We start from the raw sequence: 25,278 nt of genomic DNA on the forward strand, positions 1-25,278 counted from the left end.
TAGTCAGTAATATTTTTAAATCGCATATTAAATATATGCTATAATCTATAGTTTTTCCTGAACTTTCAATCTAATAAATAATGAAAACATAAATCATCATAAATAAACTATATAAATAATATTTGATGAATATGGAATAATAAAAAGCTTAACTGGAATATTATGTATAAAAAAAAAAAACTTAAAAAAAGAAAAATTAAAGAATATTAGAAATTAAAAAGCAAACATTATTTACCTGTAATTTTAATCTAACTTTGCAAATTTGCTTCTCAATTTCTAATATTCTTTTTTAACAAAACTCCTTGAATACTAACTTAAAAAAAATTAAAATAAATTAACAAAACTCCTTGAATAAAAATTTAATGATATCAAAATGCACCGAATTTAGTTTTTTACTAATGAAAACCATAAGTTTTATAAATGAGGGATTATAATAGACAACGAAAGACAACAAAAAGTCATTGATTCAAAGTTATTCAATTCTATGAACAATTTCTTTTTTTGATTTTCTAACAAAACTAGAAAAACTCTGCACATTCTTGGTAATCCATCTAATAGTTCTAATTTATCTGCAATTTGATTGCAAAAAAATCAAATAAAAAGTCAAAATCCAAAAATTAAAGTGTATGTAAACATTTTTACAAAATTTAGTGTTATGTATAGATGTTTTCGAATTTCCTAGAAGTTTTATTTTATTACAATCTCATTTTACTTACTGTACAATATGATCACACTGTCTATAAAATGGCATAGAATTCATGAATAATGCTTGAAATCCATTTATATTAGCATTATCCAACAATTTAACAGCTTTTTCACTTTCCGATTTCACCCTCAAGTACACATCTAGTAACAATTGTGAGCATATATTCATATGTCCTGTTCCATCAACAAAAACTACATCATAATTGAATCAAACTCAAGAAGTGAAGGCTGATTTTCTTTTAATTCTCCCGAATATAGAGATATCCCATGCTCATGCAACATACTGTTTGCTAAAAAAAAAAATATTAGCAAAATTTAAAATAAATGAAGAATGGTAAGTGTTTACTTCAAATAATTTTAATAAACGCATGCAGCAACTTTTGCAGCAAAATGAAAAAATACCTAAACTGTTCCAAACATTTCTTATATTTGGTAACTGCTCATTGCATTATTTAACTTCCTTTGTTTCACTAGATATACCATATACATAGACATTATATACCCTGTAAAACCTCTGCAACTTGTATCGAACTGTCTCTGCTTAAGCCAAATATTCAACAAAATCAAACCATCTTTTAAATTTTGATTCTTATCAAAAACACTTAATCTCAAGGCTTCATTTTCACTCCTTGCCAAATCTTGCAATACCGAAAAATTATATCTCGGAGTTGCTTCCCCAGCTTCTGAATCCTCTGATCCATCTCCAGTAAACCAATTTTTCTAACATTGCTTTTACTAGGATTAAATCTGTTCAATTTAAAACTATCTTCTTCGCATGTCGAATGGACAATAATTGAAATGTGCTTGCTTAAATTACCTAATGGTGTAACTTTAAGCAAAGGTTTTAAAATATCACCTTTGTGGAAGAATTCAAGCTTTTCAATAATTTAGATTTTTGCAGTTTGTTAGCAATATGGCATAGATACATAGCACGCTTTTTATGATATCTTTGATTCAGATAATCCATCTTTTGAAACATTTTCTTAGGCATTTCTACACTGATGTCAATATTAACTATACTGCCTAATGTCACATTTAAATTATAAGATCCGACAATATTCACAGATGCTGGTTTATAAAATTTAAATACGCCTTTTGATTCTCTTGAATCCACACTTATTGGAAATTTAACATTCATAGATTCTAACCAAATAAGATCTGATATTTCATATTCATTTTTTTTATCCTTGAGACTACCAATAACACTAGCAAATTCTTCATACCAAGTAGTGAATAATTTTACATATTTTGATTTTAATTTAACCTCGCTTAACATTTCTTCGATTTGCAATCTAAATAAATTTGAGTAAAAAGATTTTCAGTTTCTCTTAATTGATTTAATTCTTCTACGGTGGGTTGTTTGTATAAATCATTTTTAGGTTTCTTAGCTTTTGGAGCATCAGTAGATTCTGGTTTGGCCAAAACAATTTTCCAACTTCCGTTTGTTCTTCATCTTGTGAATCGATTTCAGAACCTTGGGAGTCATCTTCTGAGTCAATAAACTAAAAAAAGTACAATATAATTGACACATACCCAGAAATATATATATATATAATAATAATAATGGGTACTGCTGCCCTAGAGCTGCCCGTGAGCTGAGTTAAACTCCAACTCGATTCAGGGAAGAAGTAGTGTGAGAGTTTTTCCCATTTCCATTTCACACCGCAGTGCCCGAGATGGGCTTATTTCAATTAGAAACATATTTTGATCTATATTTTCAATTGAAAACGGACATCGCGCTGCCCGATGTCAGGTTGCCAAAGCGGGGAATATATATATATATATATATATATATATAATGTAAATATGAATAGTAGTTTACTCTACTCTTGCACTAACAATAAAATTCATACAGTACTAAATCAAAAAGGTTTGAAAGCCTGATTTGCCTCATCACAGTTTACAATTATAATGCAAATAATATATAATAACATATTATATAAGTTATTGTAAAATATGTTAAAAATGGATAATAAGAATTTGTAAAAGCAACCAATGTAAAGAAAAGCATACATTCAAAAGTAAGTTTACCTTTTAAAGAAAATATAAAATACAAATAAAAAAGGTACAATAAATAAGAACGAAATAAGAGAAAGTTATATTAGCAAAAAATGTATTATGGAAAGTTATTAAATATCATATCATTCTCTACCAAAAATTATTCTAACTATATACATCAATTATCAGACATAACCTCACTTCCTTACATTTTCTTCGTTTTCTTTTGTTAAGCAATGTCATGTTTATTGTTCTTAAGATTTAACAAGAAACAAAATAATATAATTAATACTGTAAAATTACACAAGCACATATGAATATTACTAATAGTAAATAAAAAAAACACGTCAATTTGAAATATATTATGATATTAGCACATGGCGCGTACATGTACATACCAATTGCCAGAAGAGCGAAAGGGCGTAAGCTGCGTCTCCATGGACAAATTCTTACTTCTCAGTGCTTATGATTTTATTAATATTACAGTGTGATGCCAATAATAAGGTAAAGCAATATATTATGAACTAGAGTATAACTACAATAATATGTGTAGATTATATTATTTTTAATCGGTAAGAAATCTATGCAAAAAAATAAATAAATAAAAAAATAAAGATCTGTGTATAAATTATTACTACTTAATATTAAATTCGTTTTAATGTATTTTGATATTATTTATTCTACAGTTTATATAGTTTGAATAAAATAATTTGTATATATTTTAATTAGGTTAACTAGTTAATTAACTTCCCATAAGGTGAGTTATAGCAATGGGCCAAAAATCGAAAAAGAAAATATTTGCATATCTTCACGTTTTTACTGGTTTCTGAAAATTTTGGCATACATAAGAGAAAAATGGATGTGTGGTTGTGTGTCTGTATGTGTGGAGACAATTTTTCGTCAACGATTTTGGGCTTACGGATGTACCGATTTGTAAAATTCAAAAAGCAATCGATTTCTATTGATAGGGAGATATGCTGATTAGTTTTTAAATAAGACAGGTCCAGCGGCTTTACTTACTAAATATGTTAGTTTTCAATAGAATGGATCAACCGATTTGAATGATCTAAAACACGTTCGATTCGTAATGATGGTAAGAAATGGTGATTAGATTTTGGCAAAGGCAGGCTGAGCCGTTTCGGAGGTATAGAGCTAATGTGCAAAAACGTGCAATTTTTGAAAGAACTAAAACGTCCGATTTGAATGATTTAAAGAACTTTCTACTTGTGTTGACAAAACGATTGCTTTTGGAAAAATATTTTTTTCATTTTAATTTTTTTTTCAATTTTTTTTATATACAGAAAATAATTCAGATTTGAGTTCTGATTCTAGCTAAAGTTCTGAAGACCACCACTATATACTCTGAGTAAATATTTTAACTTTGTAATTCAGTATATAACTAATTCTTACAAATATTAACCAATGTTACAGTATGTATTTATAATAATCTATTTGAAAGCATTTAATATTTCTCGAACATTTCGTTACGGTACGGAAAGTTCCAGCAATTTGCCTTAAGGCACGAAGCAATACACCACTAGTTGATTTTATATCATTTCTTATATATTGATTGTCTAAAGACTTTTAGATGAGTTCCAATAGTAGTAATTTATTGTATACTTGTAATTATAAATTCGAAGTTATATTAATGCATCAATAATTGGTTTACGATACGATATTAACAAGATAATCAAAATAAATCTTGTAAAGTACAATTATTAGAAAAGCATTTTTTCACAAATAGAACTGTAGCTTAAAATCTCATGAATGACTTTGACATTACCGGACATTACCAACATAGAGTAAATTAAATCTATTTTTAAATCTTTCACTATTTCGTAATAATTAATTATAAATTATTAACTTAATAATTAATTAATATTTATTACGAATAGTAACTTTAATAAAATTTCATTCATTGAAAATCTTTCTACCCTTTCTACCTTTTCTACCATTATTTTTATTTATCGACTTTAATAGTATATTTATGATTATTGACAGTTTTAGCAGGGTAACTAATTAAAAATATCTTAAATCTTAATAAAGATTTCAATTTACCTAATGTAGATATATTTATTATGACATGTATTTTAAAGTACAAAACTTTATTTACACTTATTAAAATTATAAATCTAATTAGATAATACCAAACAATTTATTGAGTAAAAACAATATTTTGCGATGATACGTTTCAAGTCAAATGTATCATTTACTAACTCTATTTTAATGTTTGTTATGAATTTTTATGAAAAGTATTTTCTGTCGAATCGCTTGACATTTCTATGGCAAACACATCCGCGTTCGCCTGCCGCCATCTGTTCATGTAAACAAGAAGCTAAAAGTAACCAAAATGAAGAAAGTAGCGTGTGTTTGGTTGTCTGGCGATATTAATAAATAACATTTGTTTATTATTGGCGTATATTTATAGATTTAAGCTTGAATTTAGTGTCAAGTTTATTAATAGAGCCGTCACATGAATGGTTAAAACGACTAATTTATACAATAAATCCACTAAGCAAGGAGTTATCGCCTGTGTGTTTTGATGTGTCGTCCTGAAGTACTATGTGCAACTTGCAATGGTCCATATTATAATTCGAAGAGAAGTGACATATTAATGTGGTAGAAAAATAACAATTAATATCATTATGTGAGTGTTCCCTGTCAGATTATTCATATGGATTTGCTTGTATGTTTATACTCTGCATTTTGGATGAAGTTTCAAGTCACGTTTGACACTTCGTATATAAATTTTGGTTATAATGATGTGAGGTCTAAATTTATGCATACCCCCCAAGTGGGTGCAGAAATAAAGTTTGTTTTATGACTATTTTTGTATTAAAGTTGGGAATATCGATTATGATTGTAAGAGATTAATTATTTCAGCTGTGAAATCGAATTAATATAATACTGCTGGATTCTGGATGATTTATAATAAATTTGTAAAATAACTTAGTATTCCGAAGTAATTCTTTAATTTATGTAATGTTGCAATCCTTATAAATAAAATTGCATTTAATATGTTCTAGTGCCAGCTCTCGGTTTCTAACTTGTCATTTAGATTCACATATATTTCCACGTTATTTGTATTTTGTTGCAATGAAGAAAGTAACTGTTATTGAATTCTAAAAACTTTGGCTTTTGTTCTATAATAATTATGAAGACATAAATACTATGATCATTTTTATTATTATTGAGAATTTTATTTCACCTCGACTTTTCCTTGCAGGTTCTTGAAGGTTTATTACTATTTTCTATTAGTAAATAAAGTGAAACAATGCACGTGATAAAACAATACATATTGGTATGGTTTAACAAGTAGTTCATAATGAGCCATAATATTGCCGGCATGGCCCCATACAGGATGGCTGGTCCTGGTCTAGGGCCACCTGACTTCAAACCTCCAAACGAGGCACCTCACATACCGCACCCGCGCCTAGTAATCCTAAAAAGAGACGGAAAAATGCAAGCGCAGCCAGCAACCAATTACCTCCAACACCAGCGCCCAGTCTACAAGACTTACTACCTCCCCCATGTTCTGGATTTGGTGATACTATTGTGGCTTCAAATCCTTTTGATGATATGCCATTTCCATCTTCTATGTCTCACAATGGACCGATGGGACATAATGCATTGGCAATGCTGGGTCATAATGGACCTCCGCATTCTGGTATGAACCCTCATCTGCATCACCATCCGCATCATATGGGTGGACCTCCTTGGGGAGGTCCCATGGGGCATATGGGAATGCCCAATCAACACATGCCTATGCCCAACATGAATAATTCAAGGCAAATGGGAAGTCCTATGACAGCAGGACCTATGGGCAGCCCTATGAATATGCCTATGGGTTCACCTATGGGTGGTCCAATGGGCAGTCCAATGAACACAATGAATCCTATGAATCATATGGGTAACACACCTATGGGACCTCCCATGCATAGTCCACTAGGGCCAATGGGTAATGGACCATCAAGTATGGGAGGTCCGAGAATGAATGTTCCAAATAGTTCGAGACCAATGAGTAGTCCTATGAATTCTGGTCCCATGGGTAGTCCAATGAATTCACTCCCTTTAGGCTCTCCTATGGCACCTATGGGCAGTCCTATGAATACCATGAATTCAGGCCACTTGAACAGCCCTATGGTACCTCCAATGCACAGTCCTTTAGGACAAATGGGCAATGGACCTGCGGGTATGGGAGGACCAAGGATGACAGCGCCTAATGGGAGCATGGGTCCTAATGGACCAGGTCAAGTTCCTGGTGGAAATCCTTTAAATGGTCCAATGGGCGGTAACAACAATATGGGTGGAAGCAATAGTTCATTAAACGCCATGGGAATGGAAATTAATCATCAGATGGGTCAGATAGGACCTATGAGCAACTCTGCATCAAATACTAGCATGGGACCCAACAGTGGTCCCATGGGCAATAGCGGGCCCATGAACCGAAATAGTCCTATGGGCGGAAACAATGCAATGAATCAGAATGGAATGATGATGAATTCTCAAATGGGTCCAAATGGTCCAATGGGAGGCATGCCTATGGGTCCGAATGTGTCAATGGGATGTCCTATCAGTCAGAGTGGACCCATGGGACCAAACGGGCCAATGATGCATATGGGAGGGCCTAATGGTCCAATGATTCCAAATGGACCTATGGGATCAATGGGCCCAAACGGACCCATGGGACCGAATGGACCAATGGGTGGAATGAATATGTTTGGTCCAAAACCAATGCCTGTGAGTGCGGGAAAAGTATATCCTCCGGACCAGCCAATGGTTTTCAATCCACAAAATCCAAACGCGCCTCCTATATACCCTTGTGGAATTTGCCACAAAGAGGTACATGATAATGATCAAGCAATACTATGTGAAAGTGGCTGCAACTTCTGGTTTCACAGGTAATAAACAATTTTGCTCTTGAGAAATATAAATCCAATCAAATAATTATTATTTTATTTTGTGTAAAAATTTTGTTTTAAATTTTATAGGGGTTGTACGGGATTGACAGAAGCAGCTTTTCAATTACTAACAGCGGAAGTTTATGCAGAATGGGTCTGCGACAAGTGTTTGAATTCAAAAAATATACCTCTTGTTAAATTCAAGCCGTGAGTTTTCTTGAAGAGACATCAGTGCACAGTGTTCTATGCATTTTGAATAAAACTTACGAAAATAATGTTTTAAATAATTATCAAAGAATAAATAATCTGTTTCAATAATGATAAAAATAATCAAACAATTTTGTGATATGATTATAGACATTTTGCTATCTAGTAACAGATAATTAACAAAATTGATAATTTTACTAATTGATAACTGACTTGTTAGTCTATTCTGGCAAATATTTGTAATTTATAACATTTTGAGTAAAGTTTTTATTGCAAGTACTATTGTGCAAACATAGCCTTAAAAATTGGAACTTGTATATAAACAATCAAATTTGTCATATTTGAATAATGCATCAATGACTAGAATTTGACGAAACTAATAAAAGTATTTGTTAAAAATCGAAATTTTGTAGTAAAGATATTTAGTCAGAATAGATCTCTAAGTAAATAGCATTTGCCTTAATATTTATGTTTGATAATCATTTAAATCATTAAAAACTTCATAAGCTGTGTAATTAAGGAACATTTAAATAATCATCCCGAATATTGTTTCAATTGTATATAGTGAATATTATAAATATAGACAAATAAGTTTTAGAGAAGGCAGCGTAAGTTTTATTGAGAGAACGCTGTTATTACTATTATTGTTTTTGGATCTATTATGAACATATATAAATATATAAATATGATGACTGATGAATATTTTTGTGGGGAAATGAATGTCAAACTGTTTCTGAATGTATGCTAAAAGTGAGAATGTTTTCTCCATGATACAAAAGATATAAACAGATGAATTTTGTGCATAACTTGTTAAAATAGTGTTTTTGATGACGATTATAAACTAGCACAAATTTTATGAACGTTTTTTATATCTTTTGTGTTTAACCTAGATAATTATAGTATAATTATTATTTTAATTTAATCATTTTTCAATTGTATATATGTTATGACCATTTTCAATTGTATATATGTTATGACCGATAACTTTTTAGACAAGTGACTTGATAACAGCTGTAAAAAGTATCCTAAACACATGCGTATTTCTCTAAAAACGCTTTTACTACAATACTACTACATAAATTATAACAATTACTGAGTGTTTTAATTTTGCTTTATCTAACAAAATGAGACTCACTGGTATAGGAACAAATTTAATATTTTAAAGCTAAGCTATTTAAAAATGCAAAATGTTTCATCAGTAATTGTATTATTTTTTTTTAATTGTAATTTTTGTTTGGAATGGAAGAAAACTTCTTTAAAGTAAATTCAAGTGTTTCGATTTCATATAAATTGTCAATCATAAATACGCATGTGTTTAGAATCTAATCAACAATTAGTTTAATTTGAAGCTCAACTGTTTATCTGTTTATGATCACGTTTTTCTAAGATTTTTTTTATTCATAAATACTCAATTTGAACAAAAATGATGAACAATTATATTTAATTTATAATCACCATTCCTACAATCTGCTAGAAAATACATATTTAATTTTGTATTTAAAATTTGTAAAAAAAAGATCACTGAACAAACAAACATATACACGCATAATACCCTCTGATAGTTTTTATTTAGAGTTAAACTAATGATTATATTAAGTTTGTATTAATTATAATCGAAATATAAATCAAAGGACAACAAAAAACGTAGTGATAATGTTTCACAGTATAAAGAACAAAAATGTAAAAATTACCCCCTAGTTTACTATTGTATGCGTTTAGATATTCTGGAAATGCGAGTGTGCCTTTTGTAGTTGTATTGTATAAAATTATTGTGCTCACTTGTATAAAGAATTTGATTTTTTTTTCAACCTAAAATAACAGTTCAGGTTGCACGATTTTAGTTTCGATATAGCTAAAAGCTTTTATATAAGATATTCGTGATTTACGGAGCATTTTATTTGCTTTTTCTTTCATAGTCATGCACAGTTTAATTTAAACCTACCGATATTTCACTGGGTCAAAATGATTTCAGAATAAACTTTAGTAGAATGTAAATATTTTCATATTTTCTCAAAGATTTCAAAACGATTATTGATGTTATATAATTTTTTTTTAAAATATGCAGGTTTGAAATGATTTGATACCTATTACGCCTGGATGTAGAGTTCTAATGATGTGTGAAATGTTATTTAAAATTTTTGCCTAGAATTGGCCTAGATGAACAAATTTAGAGAACAAATGGAACAATAGTTCTAATTCAAGTAAAAGGAAAAGGTAGCACTTCTTTTTTGTGAATGTATTTTTGCTTTAAAAAGATTATTGCAATAAAATTTCAATTTTAAAATTATAAAAACAGGGTGTCCCAGATCTTAACGTCAAGCCGAAAAAAGGTTATAGTGTTGTCAACTGTACTGAATTTTTTTTTAGAAAAAACTAGTGGTGCATGGCATCGTGCATTAAGGAAAATTGCTAGAATTTTCCGTATCAAAAATTAAATTTTTTAAAAAAGATTCAAATTTTTCTTATAATTTTGATTCTAAAAAAATAGATATTTGCGAAATTTAAAATTTTTGAAAAGAATTGATCATTTTGAAGAATTTAATTTTCTTATACTTTGAAATATTTTGGAAATTTTGAACATTTTTTCAAGGCATCGCGATATGTTAGCTGCGTAGAAACGAAATATAGAAGCGCGTCAGCGCCGCATTTCATTCTAACGGATAAATATTGGTACGGAACCCATAAAAATGTAAACAAAATTTGTTCTTATTATTAAAATATTTGCAAAATATCTGATAATTATATGTGCATACGTCTAATAATCATTTTTATCCGCCAAATGCCATTTTCTAGCTTTTTTTATTGGACGCTAGTCCTGCTTACCCAAAAATTTCATCAGTTCTTCATTTCGTCAATACAAATAAAATGTTTTTTGCATCATTCAAATCGGACGCTCTGTTTCTCTCAGAAATTGAAATGTTAGTTTCGGCACTTTTTGCTCCGTATCAAATAATATTGAATTGCAAATGTTTCGAGACTAAAAATTTGTCTCATCTTCAGTGCAATATTATTTAAAAAAAATATTTTTTTGATCACATAATTTTTCAACAAATATGTATACTACAATACCATTTGAAAATAGAAATTATGTAATAATATTTAATTTTTTAATTTATATTACACTGAAGGTGAGGCAAGCTTATTAAGCTATTTAAAGATCATTTTGACCCAGGATCAATTCGAAGGCAATTTTATCTGAATTTAAATATTTATTTCAATAAACTTCAATCATAATGTGAACTGTGCGCAGCAAAAGCAATGTTTTCTATAAATGTTCTGTAGTATAAAATAATAAAAAAAAACTTTGTATTTTTCGAGCGCTTCTTGTATTATTGACATTGTTGTAGATCTTTTCAATTATTGCTATCGGGTGAAGCCAATGGATGAGGACGTCGTATGGAAACAAAATAATACACTTTTTTAAAGTTTTTAAAAAAATCTTTAGTCGAGTATAGTCAGTTTGCCAATTAATCATTTTAAACACCCCATACGATGTATCGTTTAAGAAGGCAAAATAGATTCGACACATACACACATTCACAGACAAACACACTATTATCTTATATTTGAATTGTATAGAAGAATATAATGTATATAATAATAAACTAAGAATTATCATACGCTTAAAATGTGAATTTTATTAAATTATTTGTTCTTAATTTCAGATTTTGGCAAAGGCCTGTTTTAATAAATCGACATAATATTTTATTCATTAGTAACTAGTTAACTGTGATCGACGAGTATAAACGTTATGGAGAAGTAGCCATTTGCAATCAGTCACCATTTGCAATTTTTGAAAAAAGCAAAACTACTTCAAATTCTCAAATGTTAAGATTAAGATGTTTCGAATATTTTGAAGCAACGCTGGTATAAAATAAGTAGTTGTAAGTGTTAATTTTACGTAAAGAAAGAAATATAAATAGTTAAAGCTCAAACTTTTTCACTGTTTATAAACAGTGAAAAAGTTCGAGTTTTAACTATTTATTTCTAAATATATTTAGACAATAATATTTTCGCTTTAGCTAAAAAGTATATAATGAAGTAATCAATACGATTTCCATTCGATATTTTTCACAAAAATGTATAGTATAAATGTTTGTGTTAACTTAATTTTATTTAATTAACACTTTATTCTAATTATGTTCTAATTTGTGTGGTTAATTGCTGGAACTTCCTATTCCAAAATTTAATTTTTTTTAACTTAGCGTAGGGTAAGTTATAGAAATCGCAAAAAAAATCGAAAATGAAAATTTTTATATATCTTTACGTTTCAAAAGTTTCTGAATATTTTGGCATACCTTAGAAAAAATGGATGTATGTGTGTGTGTATGTGTTTGTGTGCGCGTGCGCGTGTGCGGATACAAATTTTCGTCGACGATTTCGGGAACACCGATCAACCGATTTAAATATTTCAAAAAACATTCGATTTGTATTGATAAGGAAACGTGCTGATTAGTTTTTGGCGATGGCAGGTCCAGCCGTTCCGAAGATTCGGGGCAAGAAGTGCCAAAAAACGGCAACTCAGTTTTTAGGAGAACGGGGCGTCCGATCCTAATAATTGAAAAAACATTTTACTTGTATTGCATCGTGCCTTATTGCAAAGTGCTGCAACTTCCCGAAATTAAAAAAAAGACTTTTTAAAAATTTTGTGTTTTTTAATATTTTGAAATATGTTAAAAATTTTAAACTGTTTTAAAACAATCGTGCTGCTTCAGCTGCGTAGACACAAAACACAGAAGCGGGTAAGCGCGATAAAAAATGTTATAGAACCGATGCATACAAAATTTATACTTATTATCAAATTATCTATAAAATATCTGATAGTTTGATGTGCATATGTCTAATAATCACTTTTGATCGCCAAATGCTTCTTTTCCAATTTTTTTTATTGGATCACCGAAACCGCTAGACGTGCCTCCCACAAATTTGAGCAGTTCTTCATTTTGTCAATACATGCACATTTTTTAATGTAATTGGACGCTCCGTTCCTCAATAATTGAATTATCAATTTTGGAATTCTGGCCCGTATCTTCGAAACAGTTGGACCTGCCTTGGCCAATAATTAAACAACACGTCTTCTTATCAATAGGAATCGAATTATTCAAATCGGTTAATCCGTGTTCTTGAAATCGACTTGAATAATTAAAAAAATATTAGATTTATATTGATGGAGATACGTGCTGATTAGTGTTTGGCACAGGAAGGTCCAGCCGTTTCGAAAAATGGTATGTGAGTTTCGATATTTCGTCTCTGAAACAGCTATGCAGCGCGATTGCTTTGTAAAAAGTTCATAACTTTCAAAAAAAAATCAAACTATAAAAAAAAGTTTTTTAAGTCAATTTTTTTACATCTTTCAAAAAATTTTAAAACGAATTCTTCATCTTAAGAGGGCTCGAGATCTGAAGAATATATTTTTACTAAACTTTCAGCTCGTTTACAAATTTTTATATTAGCCAAATTGCCAAATTTGATAATGACTTATTTGCTATTATTGCCAATTTGATAATTTACGTTCGGAGAGGAAGGCAAGGCAAAATAATAAATTTTAATAATCGGTTATTTGAACTCAAGTTTTGAATTGCAATCGTATTATGTTTTGTTAATTATTTTTTTAGAAATAAAAAATGTTATTAAAACAATCAGTTAACTAAGGACATATCATATATATGTGGATATATATATTTAAAATTTGTTGTTACGTAATTGCTAGGAAATAACAACAGTTACATCTATGATTAACTACAGTTTTTATTTTAAACAGTTTCATAATTATAATCCGGAAAAATTGTTTTTACAAAATTAAAGCACGTTAATGGTAATACAGAAGACTTGACTCATACCGTCATGTAGCATATCTTTTTGAATTTGCGCGCTGGAATTAAAAACAACAATAAATTATATTATCAATTATTACTGCATTCTTTTCTTAAGGTAATAATATAATCTTTGATTCATTGTAGTCAATGTAACTTTATCGCATAATTCAGAATGATTTATTTCGCAATTAAATAAATATAAGAAGTGTCTAGTGTACGCGCCAATGCGACAACTTTTTCAATGTTTTGATCAAAACCTGGGCAGTTTTTATGTATTGCATTCATATAATTGTGCTTTTGTTAACAGTTTGCATTACGGTTACAAAAAGGTTATAAAAGGTTATTTGTTAAATAAAACAATGCGCTTCACATGAGCAATGGGTATACCATTGTAATGTACAATATCACCTTCATCCTGTATTTGAAAACTAATACCAATCCAATATTGCCCTCAATTGAAGTATTTTTGGAAAAAAATCTAAGATTTAGGAGAAAAAAATCACGAGCCAAAAGCCTGAGCAATCTATTGCTATTCGTTTATCAATTAATAATTATGGTTAATCAAAAAAGTATCTACTTACAATTTTCTGGTAAACTTTATTGATATCCATATTGCTATCGTTCTTTCTATTGACAGCCCCTTGAGGAACACTAGTGGACGACGTTGAATGTTCCTTAGCTCTGCTGTTAACAAAATTGAGACTGTTGGTGTTTGCTGGAAGAGAATTGGTGTTACTTCCCGACATGTCGATTTCTGGCCACTTTCTTACGTACATGGGCAACTCGTTGCATTGTAGACTCAGAGATGCTATTATTAGATGGGTAATGATGAGAAGAAACACAAAATGATACTTTTATTCTAAATAATAATAACAATAATTCGATAAATTTGACAACGTTGCTTGTTAAAAGGGAACAATGGGCAGTGAAATTAATCGCACCATTTATTCATTGGCCGCTTTAGGTGTTTGGCCAAATTTGTTGAATTATTGCTTGGGCTTTGTATCACACAATTTGTGTAAGCCAGTAGTACTGGAAGGTTAATTAAAAACAATTTTGTTAATATATGTTAGTAACTTTTATTATACTTGCGACTTTATGTATATAATTAACAAGTATTGGTAAAATTGTCAGAAATTTTCAAAGCCGTCGATTTCATCAATTCATTTCATCAATACTTAACATATTAGTTATACTATCAACTATTTATCGGGAATTGCTCTTTTAGAAAGAGGCTGCCGTGTATATGTTAATTTTTTTTGCTGAGATGTTGATACAACTGTCCTTAATATTACGGAGAAATTTGATCATCTTCAGTTAAGTATTTTGTTATTTGCATTCAACTACGTCGGTTAACTACAATCATGTTTGGCAATCATTACAATGAACAAAATTTTTGAACAAAGGGTTTGTCTTAAATTTTGTGTTTTGAACGAAATTTTGTACGTTGAATCATTGAATGTTATTCATAAACCCATGGCAACTGTACTTTCTCAAAAATTCTGGCTTTGAGTGGTATAAGGCATTGGCAGAAAGCTGAGTCGTGAAAAATCTGAACGTCCATCCAAGTCTCCAATGAATGAAAACGTTGCCTCAATCGAGGAAATGGTACTGCAAAACCATCATTTAGGCTCTAAGGACCTAAATGATGTTCTGCTTTTGACCTTATCGAATCTGACGAATCAATTACACCATCAAATTTGCTGTTCGACACGTTCCACAAGTGTTGAACTTTCTTCCCATAAGACCCATATTGTAAACGCTTTTTTCGCCAAAAACTCATAAAATATCATGGAACAACCACCGTATTCACTAGATTCATCATCCTATAAATTATTTTTCTTTCCAAAACATAAATTGCCACTTGTTAGAACCGCTTTGGGTCGATAGATGCCACTAAGTAAAAATTAGGGTGCCGAAGGAGATCCTTTTAAAGGCTTTTAAAAAGAGCTTTGGAGATTGGATTAATTGTTGGCATATGTCCATTAGTTCAAATAGGGTCTATTTTAAAGGCGATAAAAAATTTAATGATTAAGCAATTTTTTAGGATTTTATGAAACAATTTCCAATACTTAGTTGATAATATGTGTATATCGATCTAAGTCATGAAAAACAATTTTTTATTTAAGGATCAGTAACACACTTTTACTTATAAGTAATTTTAATAATAAATTGTATCAAATAATCAAGTGTTCATTAAAGTTTCTTAAGAATTTTTTATGAGTAAATTACCTAATATCACTCAAATTAACACGATAAAACTTTCTTTTTTTAACATCTTATTATTAGAAGAGTTAAAGATAAGCTAAAACAATCACATCGTATAAAAGCGCTTAAAGTTGTGCAGTTACATTTTTGCTAACAACTTATTATGTCAATTATATTTAACTAGGGAAAATCTCAAATATCACAATTCTAAATCACAGCTTATTCTAAATCCAAACGTGCATTGTTAATGAAAATGTGTAAAATACGATATTAACAACGAATCTTTAGATTTATGGTGTCATCGTTTAACAATAAATGTATTACACTATGCAAAATCACTCAGTGAGTGTTCTCAGCATATATAATTATATCTTAATATATTTATGAATGAAATATTATACTATCACAAAAATTAGAATGTTATTTTGTATAAACTTGAATGCAAAAACAAAAACAAATACAGACAACCCTCCATATATACACTATATACATACTATGCGGAGCTAAAATTGCGAAAGGTTTTCTATAACGCGTTACTCTCACAGCGCGTTATAGGAAACAGACCATACGTTTCTTCCGCGCGGTAGAAAAAAAAACTAGTACAACCAACCCTCCGTTAACTCAGTACTATGGAAACACGATTTCCATACTACGCGGAGCCAAAAATGGTTAACGTGTTCCTTCCACGCAACCTATGAATGAGTTTTTGACTTTGGCAAACTTTCACGGAACATTAGTACTAGTTTTTTAGTTTAAACTAAAATCGCTTTTTTAGCTTTTGCTCTATTTTTTTAAAATACTCTCTTCAATTCCATAAAAACAATGTATTACTTTTTAAATTCTTTTGATTGGAATTTAGTATAGCATTTTACCACTTAAAATTTTTTAAGTCTAAATCATTTTTATATCTGTATACATTATAAATCGGGATTCGATCCGACTTCGAATAATTCGACGCATGAAGGCATGCGTAATGCGTAAAGTAAAAAAGCAGGTACAGGAAAATTTGGCCAACATCGAAGCTGGCTTGATGTTTTCTTTTTGTTTGGCATCTCAGGTAAATAAACAAATCTGCGATTTGTACTAATTAGTTATTTCATATAGCACGATTCCCATACAACGAGATAACAACTTTCCATAGAACGCACTACAAATTAGTCTGGATTGCACGACAAATCCAGGTTTTTATAGCACGATTCCCATATTACACGCTACGCATTGGTTGCGTTAATGGAGGGTTCACTGTAACTAGATATTGTAAGCTAGAATAAGTTTTACTTTCGACCCTTCGTTCTTTTACAATATGTCACTTTAAATGAGGAAAAATGAAGAAATTAATTGATGCACCTGCCTCAAGTGTACGAGAAAATGAAAATAAGAAAATACAGTAGACTCCAAATTTAAAAGGGATAAATTTGACTGAAGATTTAGAACCTCTGTTGAATTTATTGTTCAACGATGCGGTTGGCTTATCTTATTCAACAAACCAACGGCTTATCTATATTTGATGTATTTAAAATTTAAATTAATTTATCATATCTTTCATCATATATATATTTTTCATCATATCTTTATACAAACTCTTCAATTCAATAAAAATAATTTATAATCGATCGTGTATTTTATTCGTCTTTATATTACGCGGTATGAATGATTTGAAATGTACTTACGCTGAGTTTCTTATAACGCGATAGCCGATTTCCATAAAACGCGCTACGAAATGGGTGGGTTAAATCCGAGTTTTTTATAGCACAGTTTCCGCATTACTTAGTACGTTCTCATCACGTTATAGAGGGTTGATTGTATTCGTAGATATAAATAGAAACTCAAATATACATTTTTACAAAAATTAACATTAAAGTAGTTAGTCTTTACGAAGAATTTGTTTCTTATTCGTTCTCGGATGGCTAAATAATAATATTAGAGCTAAGCCGACTGTTTGGATCATCGCACCATTGACTTGTAGTCATGTCCTAATTAGGCTTACATAAAATTATCGAATAAAGTAAAATGATTGTACAAGATTATTCAACAACGTATCACATGAGTGCTACCATTAAATTAGTATTAATCTAATTTGTTTAATAAAATCGTTAGCTTGAACCATCATTATCGCTACCTTTTAAACTTGAAGAATGCTGCACACGCGCCGTTCCATGCTGCGGCCTGGAACTCAACTAAAAAATATAATTATATATAATATAATATAATATAATATAATATAATATAATATAATATATATATATATATAGGACAGGGTCGCGCGTTCGATTCCCCGCTCTGGCAACCTGACATCGGGCAGCGCGATGTCCATGTTCAATTGAAAATATAGATCAAAATATGTTTCCAATTGAAAATAAGCCCATCTCGGGCACTGCGGTGTGAAATGGAAATGGGAAAAACTCTCACACTACTTCTTCCCTGAATCGAGTTGGAGTTTAACTCAGCTCACGGACCTGCCCTAGGGCAGCACTACCCATTATATATATATATATATATATATATATATATATATATATATATATATATAAATTCGTATCTTATCGTATAATACTTACACTCGCAGCTTTAGTGCTTCCAGGAGACAAGGTTCTCGAGTGTCTTTGTCTAGTGGCTGGAAGAACCGCCGATCTCGCCGTCTGAGCACCAGTAATCGGAATGGATCCGAGTGGGGCTGGCTGCTGATTTTGTTGATTTGTCTGCTGATGCAGATGTTGATTGTGCACCTGTTGTTGTTGTTGCTGCTGAGCACGAGCATACATGCCGTACTTACGCTCGTCGTTCTGACGCAAAGAGCCAGTCTTTTCTAAGGCTAAGTAGATCTTAAATAATAAAAAAAATATGTACATTTATTGGCCTCCTTTTTACTACCTACAGTTAGTGCCAATAAAATGATATTTTATGAATCTTTTTATGAAGTGGATATTTATGATAGTCATAAAATGATACAAAGCGGAGTATGGCATCGTAACTTGAAGGAAATCGACTTTTTGAAACATTGAAATTGATCATCCATTTGGAAACCTAAACTTCTAAGACAATTTGTAGAACATTAATATAAGTAGGTCCCTTTTAAATAGATTTAACATTGTTCAACTCACATGCTCCACTAATCCATAACTCCTGATTAAAAAATCGCGTTGTGCCAGCATTCCAAGACGTTCACGTTCTTCGGCATCTACGATCGGTTCAGGTTCGAATGGTGAATCGTTCGAGCCGCTCAGGGATCTGAAAAAAAAATCGGCTTAAATACTATATAGACTCTTCAGTGATATGTCTATTATATAGACATATAACTGAAGATAATTCCAATGGCAACTTATACTTTTATATAGAACTAGCTGACCCGGCAAACGTTGTTTTGCTAAGTAAGTAAGTAAGGTATATTCTAAACAATTTCTAGAGAATCAAAAATATAATACTTCAAGTGTATAAGGATGTGTTGTTTGAATGCTACAAACAATGAGGTATTATAAAAACAATAATCGCCGTTAGTTTGTCTATATTTTGTCTATACAATTAAACTGGAAGTTTTATACACTTTCTATAAAAAACATTATAATCCATCCAAGTCATTTTGGTGTTTTGACTTATTGATTACGTTTCAAGTTTTTCAGATTCTTTTTGGATTTGGGATTTTGTGTATAATTGTAAATAATACTACTGAGCTTATACAAAATTTTCAAATTTTTGCGAGGAAAGATAGAAAATGAATTAAGTATTTCTTCTTTGACCTGCTTTTTGAAAAGTTTTAAGTAACATTCGATGAATTAAAGTAAATTTAATAAAAAGTATATATGTAGAGCAGGGCGAGGCATAAAGGTCCAATTTGACTTTCAGCAAATAAAAACTATATTGTGAAAACCATAACAATTATATCACAACAATAACACATATCAAACGAACAATTATCTGACTACGTGCAAGTAAACTGCCTTCTACTTCATCATTGTAGAAATGTGTTTTTTTGATGTCTTTTAAAAATCTGTTATCTAGACCTTTTTACCCTATAGGCGGGGTAACTTGAAACGGGTAGGTGACAAAAAGGTTTAAATCCTTATTATAATTTAAAGGCATTTTACAAAATAATTGCATTTTTAACTAATGCTTAAAAACTACCAACGGAAGAAAATACTTTTATTATGGATTTTCAAAGATTACCGTTTATCTCCCCCATTTCAAAAATTACCGTTTTCAAATCAAGGTTTTAGCTGGTTATACATCTTTTTTACTTTTCATATATTACCATCTATTCTTCGATAAATTCTAGGAAATTATAACTGGGAAAGTGTTATTCGACAAAATGTCCCTTTGATCAATACCAAATTTTGGTTCTGAATTTAAATAACATAAATAAAAAATAATATAACCTAGAAAATGTTTCATAAATGCCAAGGAGTATATAATTATACAAATGCGATCTTTCAGAGCACCGTGTTTGAGAAAAATATGCCAAAAAGTGCATTTTCATATTAACATTTCAAAAAAGTTGATATTTTGAGTCTCTAGTAACACTTGCGGCCCGTTTACTAACGTTTTAGTATATAAATAAAACTACAAACAAAACTACTTACTACAATTTAATCATAATTAAATAATAATCACGTAAAACATCCTATTAAACGTAATTGAACACCATCTGTCAAAAACGTTTGAAATTTCACCTATTAGCCACCGTCCATTGTTTTATTCAAATTAAGCTTCTACAAAAATTTTCAAATTAAAAATGTAAAGTTTCTATGCGATTTGGAAATAATATCTCACCTTTCCGACCATCTCTGGATTGGGACGAATTTTTCAAGACTAAGACTGGCCAAATCGGTTCAGCCGTTTTCGAGTTTTACCGAATCATTTGATCGAGAGCTCCATTTTTATATAAAAGATTAGACAGCTTGAGTCGCAAGGAAATAATGCTACAATGTTTAGTGCTTTCATAATTGATAGAATTACGATATATTTGTCTTTTTATTTTATAATGAATTTTTTATGTTCAAAAATAAATACATAATTGACAAGCAAATCTTACTAAAAACCTGTACATTTTCGATTTATCTCACCGCTAACTTCCATTTTTATTTTACACGACCTGCCAAACTCACAGTGCAATTAAATTAAAAAGAAATCTTTGGCTCTTATTGAATTTTTGACTCATGGTTAATTCATTTAGCCGTTATTGGATCCAAGCACTTGGTGAATTCCAATTTGAACAAAAGTTAGGAAACTTGGTTTATTCATTATTTTTCATATTGTGACATTCATAATACTGAGAAATATTAAATTTATTAAATTTGCAAATAACTTGCAGGAATTTTATGATTTTGGTCTAAAAATTTGAATAGAAACATTCCTGCGTGAGTACGTAATAGAGAAATATTCCCCTACGGGGGAATTAATAACTTTACTTGAAAATGTCAAAAATTTTAAATACGGATACCGATCAGATGGATTTAGAATGCTCCCCAGTCAAACCGAAAAAGGTCTAACGAGTGCTAACAAGTATAAGAGGTCTAATACAGATATTGTTGAAGAAGATTCTTTACATCAGAAAAATGACTTAATTTCCCTAAATGAATTTAATCAAGAAGCAACTACCAGTAAGGATTCAGAATGGTTTGAAGTAAGAAACAAAATTCAAAGAAATTTAAATGAAGAATCAACATGCAAAAAAACATCTTCAAATTCGAACTACTGGCTAAACCCAACTCCCACAAGCAATATATATGAAGTTTTAGCTAATCCTAATACCGAAGACTCGAGTGATAATGCAGCCCAGTTAACAGACCGCCGCCAATTTTATACATGAGGCAGTGATATCAACCATTAGCTCAACTCTTAGAATGTGAAGCAAAAATCTTTATCAAATAAAAGTTATTGACGAAACTAGGGTTAGAGTTAATCTTGATAATGCTAAACTTTACAATAAAATTCTCAAACTTCTGAAAGAGAGGGGTACTCAAATGCATTCTTTCCAGGAGAAATGTAAAAGAACGTTCAAAATAGTGGTTAAAAACCTACATTTCAGCACGGATACAGATATGCTCAAAAATGAAATACAACAGTTAGGTCACAAAGTCGTTCGTATTGAGAACATTAAAAGCAGAATCTCAAATTCCCTCTGACATGTTTTTAATTGAGCTTGAACAACAGCCTAATATAAAGATTTTATAAAATTGATTTTTATATAAAACTAAAGTAGAAATAGAGGCAAAGAGGTTCTCTAGAGAAATTGTTCAGTGCACTCGCTGCCAAAGTATGGTCATACCAGAATTATTGCCACCGCACCCCCAGATGCGTTAATGCGCTCAAGATCACTTGACAGAAAAATGCAAGTGGGAAAAAAGGTCGACCAAGTGAAGTGTGTCCTTTGTAATGAAAATCACCCTGCTAACTATAAAGGCTGTCACGTCTATAAAGAATATATTGAAAAAAAAAAACACTTCATTACGTCAGAAAACAAGTAATGTGCAAAATTTAAAACCAAATGCTACTTTAAGACCGGGCGTAACTTACTCCAATATTACTAGAAACAACACAACTTTACCTACTGACTAACTCAACGAACTCAATAAACAATAGTAACTCTGAAAACAATACTAACAATAAATGTAATGACTTAACAGAACTTAAAAACATGATTAAATATTGAACAGAAAATGGGCATAATGCTTAATTTACTAACAACAATTTTATCTAATAAAAAATAATTATGTCTATGCAACTAACTATTTGCATATGGAACTCGAACGGCTTGAGCAATCATGTCCATGAACTCAAACAATTTTAACTACCAATGACGTAGACATTATGCTAATTTCCGAGACGCATTTTACCGAGACAAATCACAATATTCGTTTTCCTAATTATCACACATATACCACAAATCACCCCACCCGGACACAGACCTCACGGTGGCACTGCCATTATCATAAAGTCAAACATAAGACATTACGAGACAGAACCTTTTTATACTGACTACATACAATCGACAAATGTTTTAATTGACCTAATGACTCACAAAATTACAGTATCGGCAATCTATTGTCCGCCAAGGCACATTATTACTGAAAATCAGTTTACAACTTTTTTTACCAGCCTTGGAAATTTGTTTATTGCGGGAGGTGATTATAACGCAAAGCACACATTTTGGGGATCTAGACTAATACAACCTAGAGGCCGTCGTTGTATAATACATATAAATAATAATCTTCGGACATTTTCTACGGGTGAGCCCACATACTGGCAAACTGATTGAACAAAATTCCAGACCTCCTCGATTTTTTTTGTAGCCAAAATATTAAAACGAGAGTGTTGAAATAAATTCAAGTCTGGATCTCAGTTCTGATCATTCACCAGTAATTCTTAAATACTCCACTAATACTCCAACCAAAGTCATGAGTTCGCTTACAAACAATTTACCGATTGGCTTCTTTTCCAAGAATACATCGAAGACACCATTAACTGTAATATTCCATTAAAAAGTGAGAATGATTTGAATATCGGTATCAACAACTTCACAAATACATTAATTGCAGCAGCTTAAAATCACTCCTATTCTAAATCACAATCACAGTCACTCTGTGCCCATAGATATTAAAAAAATCATTGCACAGAAAGAAATTAAGAAGAATTGGCAAATAACTAGATCACCGGAAGATAAAAGAAAATTTAACAGTGCATGCAGAGACCTGAAAAATTTAATAATAAATTATAAAATATTTCTTTTGAAAACTACTTACATAATCTTTCTGCAAGTAGTGAACCAAATTATTCTCTTTGAAAGCAACCAAAATTGAAAAGACCAATTGTACCAATTCCTCCTTTAAGAAAAACAGACGGTTCATGGGCAAGAAGTCCGAAGAAAAAAAACTAATGCATTCGCCGAACACCTGCGCCTCACATTTCAGCCATTTTCACGTAAATGCAACTCTAATGATGACAATTCATTTATGATTTTCTTCAGGATTCACCGTCGCTAGTGACTCATGATGTTAATCGTTTTACTGCGGCTGAAGTAACCCAAGAAATTGCAAAAGCAAATTCTAGAAAATCACCTGGACCAGACCGGATTTCTATTAAAATGCTTAAAGAACTTCCAAGAAAGCTATTAGAATGCTCACAATAATATATAACTCTATACTGAGAATGAAAACTTTTCCGCAGTCTTGGAAAAGAGCTAAAATAATCCTTATAGTGAAACCAGGTAAAGACCCTTATCTATTATCTTCCTACCGGCCGATAAGTTTTTATGTCTTGCATATCGAAAATATTTGAAAAGCTAATTCTTCAACGGATTAAAATAATCCTACAAGAACAAAGTTTTATTCCGAACCATCAATTTGGGTTTCGCGACAAACATTCAACAATTGAGCAAGTTCACAGAATAATAAACGTATAAACAATGCGCTGCATAATAAAGAGTACTGTTCTGCGGCTTTTTTGGATCTCAAGCAGGCATTTGACAAAGTATGGCATACCGGATTAATGTATAAAGTTAAAAGATGTTTACCAGATTCTTTATTCCTATTAATAAAATCCTATTTACAAAATAGAAACTTTTTTGTCAGCATCGCCGATACGGACTCAAATATTACCGAAATTAATTCTGGAGTGCCTCAAGGGAGTGTCCTCGCCCCAACACTATTTTTAATTTTTACAGCTGATTTTCCAACTTCAACTGACACGAGTTTAGCCACATTTGCTGATGATACGTGCATCATCGCCCAAACAAAGATCCGACTGCAGCTTCCAAGCTTCCATTCACAGCCTCAGCACCATCTCAGCTTAGCTGAGAAATGGTTTTCGTTGTGGAGGATAGAAGTAAATAGCACAAAATCATCCATATAACTTTCCACGCTTCGCACCCAAACTTGCCCCAGCAGTTGTACTCAACGATGAATTATTCCGTCCAAAGAATCATAAAGTATCTCGGCATTCACTTAGATAGGAAACTCAACTGGAAAGTACACATAAAGAACAAAAAACCCAAATAGATCTAATCTTCAAAAATTATTATTGGCTCTTAAACAGAAAATCAAATTATCAACTTACAACAAATTACTTATATATAAAGGCTGTAATCAAACCCGTGTGGACCTACGGATTACAACTTTGGGGTACTGCTAAAAGAGCAATTTAAAACATAATACAACGAGCACAAAACAAATTCCTGCGGCAAATATTAAACGCTCCTCACTACACGCCAACATGGATTCTCCACAAAGACACGGGTATACCCTACAATTCAAGAACATATATCAATGTTTGCCTGTAATTATAAGAATAGAATGACGCACATCCAAACCACTAGCATGCAACTTATACCAGGAAGGCCAGCCGACCAGGCTCAAAAGGAAAATACCTCGAGATTTATTATAGTTTATTTTTATATTTATATTTTTTTTTCTCTATATATTGTCTTTAGTTTTTTCTTTTTTATATATTAA

General features: G+C 30.9%; 2 protein-coding genes and 1 pseudogene across 2 annotated transcripts; 1 reads left to right on the plus strand and 2 right to left on the minus strand.

Moving 5' to 3' along the window:
• Positions 1 to 897: 897 nt before the first annotated feature.
• On the minus strand, positions 898 to 1,981 carry LOC113387646 (nucleolar protein 6-like). The gene is made up of 3 exons (XM_026625005.1): positions 1,562 to 1,981; positions 1,275 to 1,425; positions 898 to 995 (listed from the first exon to the last, which is right to left on the minus strand). The coding sequence occupies exons 1-3, from the start codon at positions 1,979 to 1,981 to the stop codon at positions 898 to 900; spliced, it is 669 nt and encodes a 222-aa protein (XP_026480790.1).
• A 3,260-nt stretch (positions 1,982 to 5,241) lies between these two features.
• Positions 5,242 to 7,884, plus strand: LOC113372558 (annotated as a pseudogene).
• Positions 7,885 to 13,967: 6,083 nt separating this feature from the next.
• On the minus strand, positions 13,968 to 20,987 carry LOC113387655. Its single transcript, XM_026625017.1, has 6 exons — positions 20,935 to 20,987; positions 18,937 to 19,063; positions 18,394 to 18,657; positions 17,955 to 18,012; positions 14,209 to 14,435; positions 13,968 to 14,042 (listed from the first exon to the last, which is right to left on the minus strand). Exons 1-6 carry the CDS (start codon positions 20,985 to 20,987, stop codon positions 13,968 to 13,970), a joined length of 804 nt encoding a protein of 267 aa, XP_026480802.1.
• Between the last annotated feature and the right edge of the window lie 4,291 nt (positions 20,988 to 25,278).

This window comes from Ctenocephalides felis, unplaced genomic scaffold (genome assembly GCF_003426905.1).
Source record: "Ctenocephalides felis isolate EL2017-DRISC unplaced genomic scaffold, ASM342690v1 CF-g0.4_SCAFFOLD_00845, whole genome shotgun sequence".
NCBI lineage: Eukaryota > Metazoa > Arthropoda > Insecta > Siphonaptera > Pulicidae > Ctenocephalides > Ctenocephalides felis.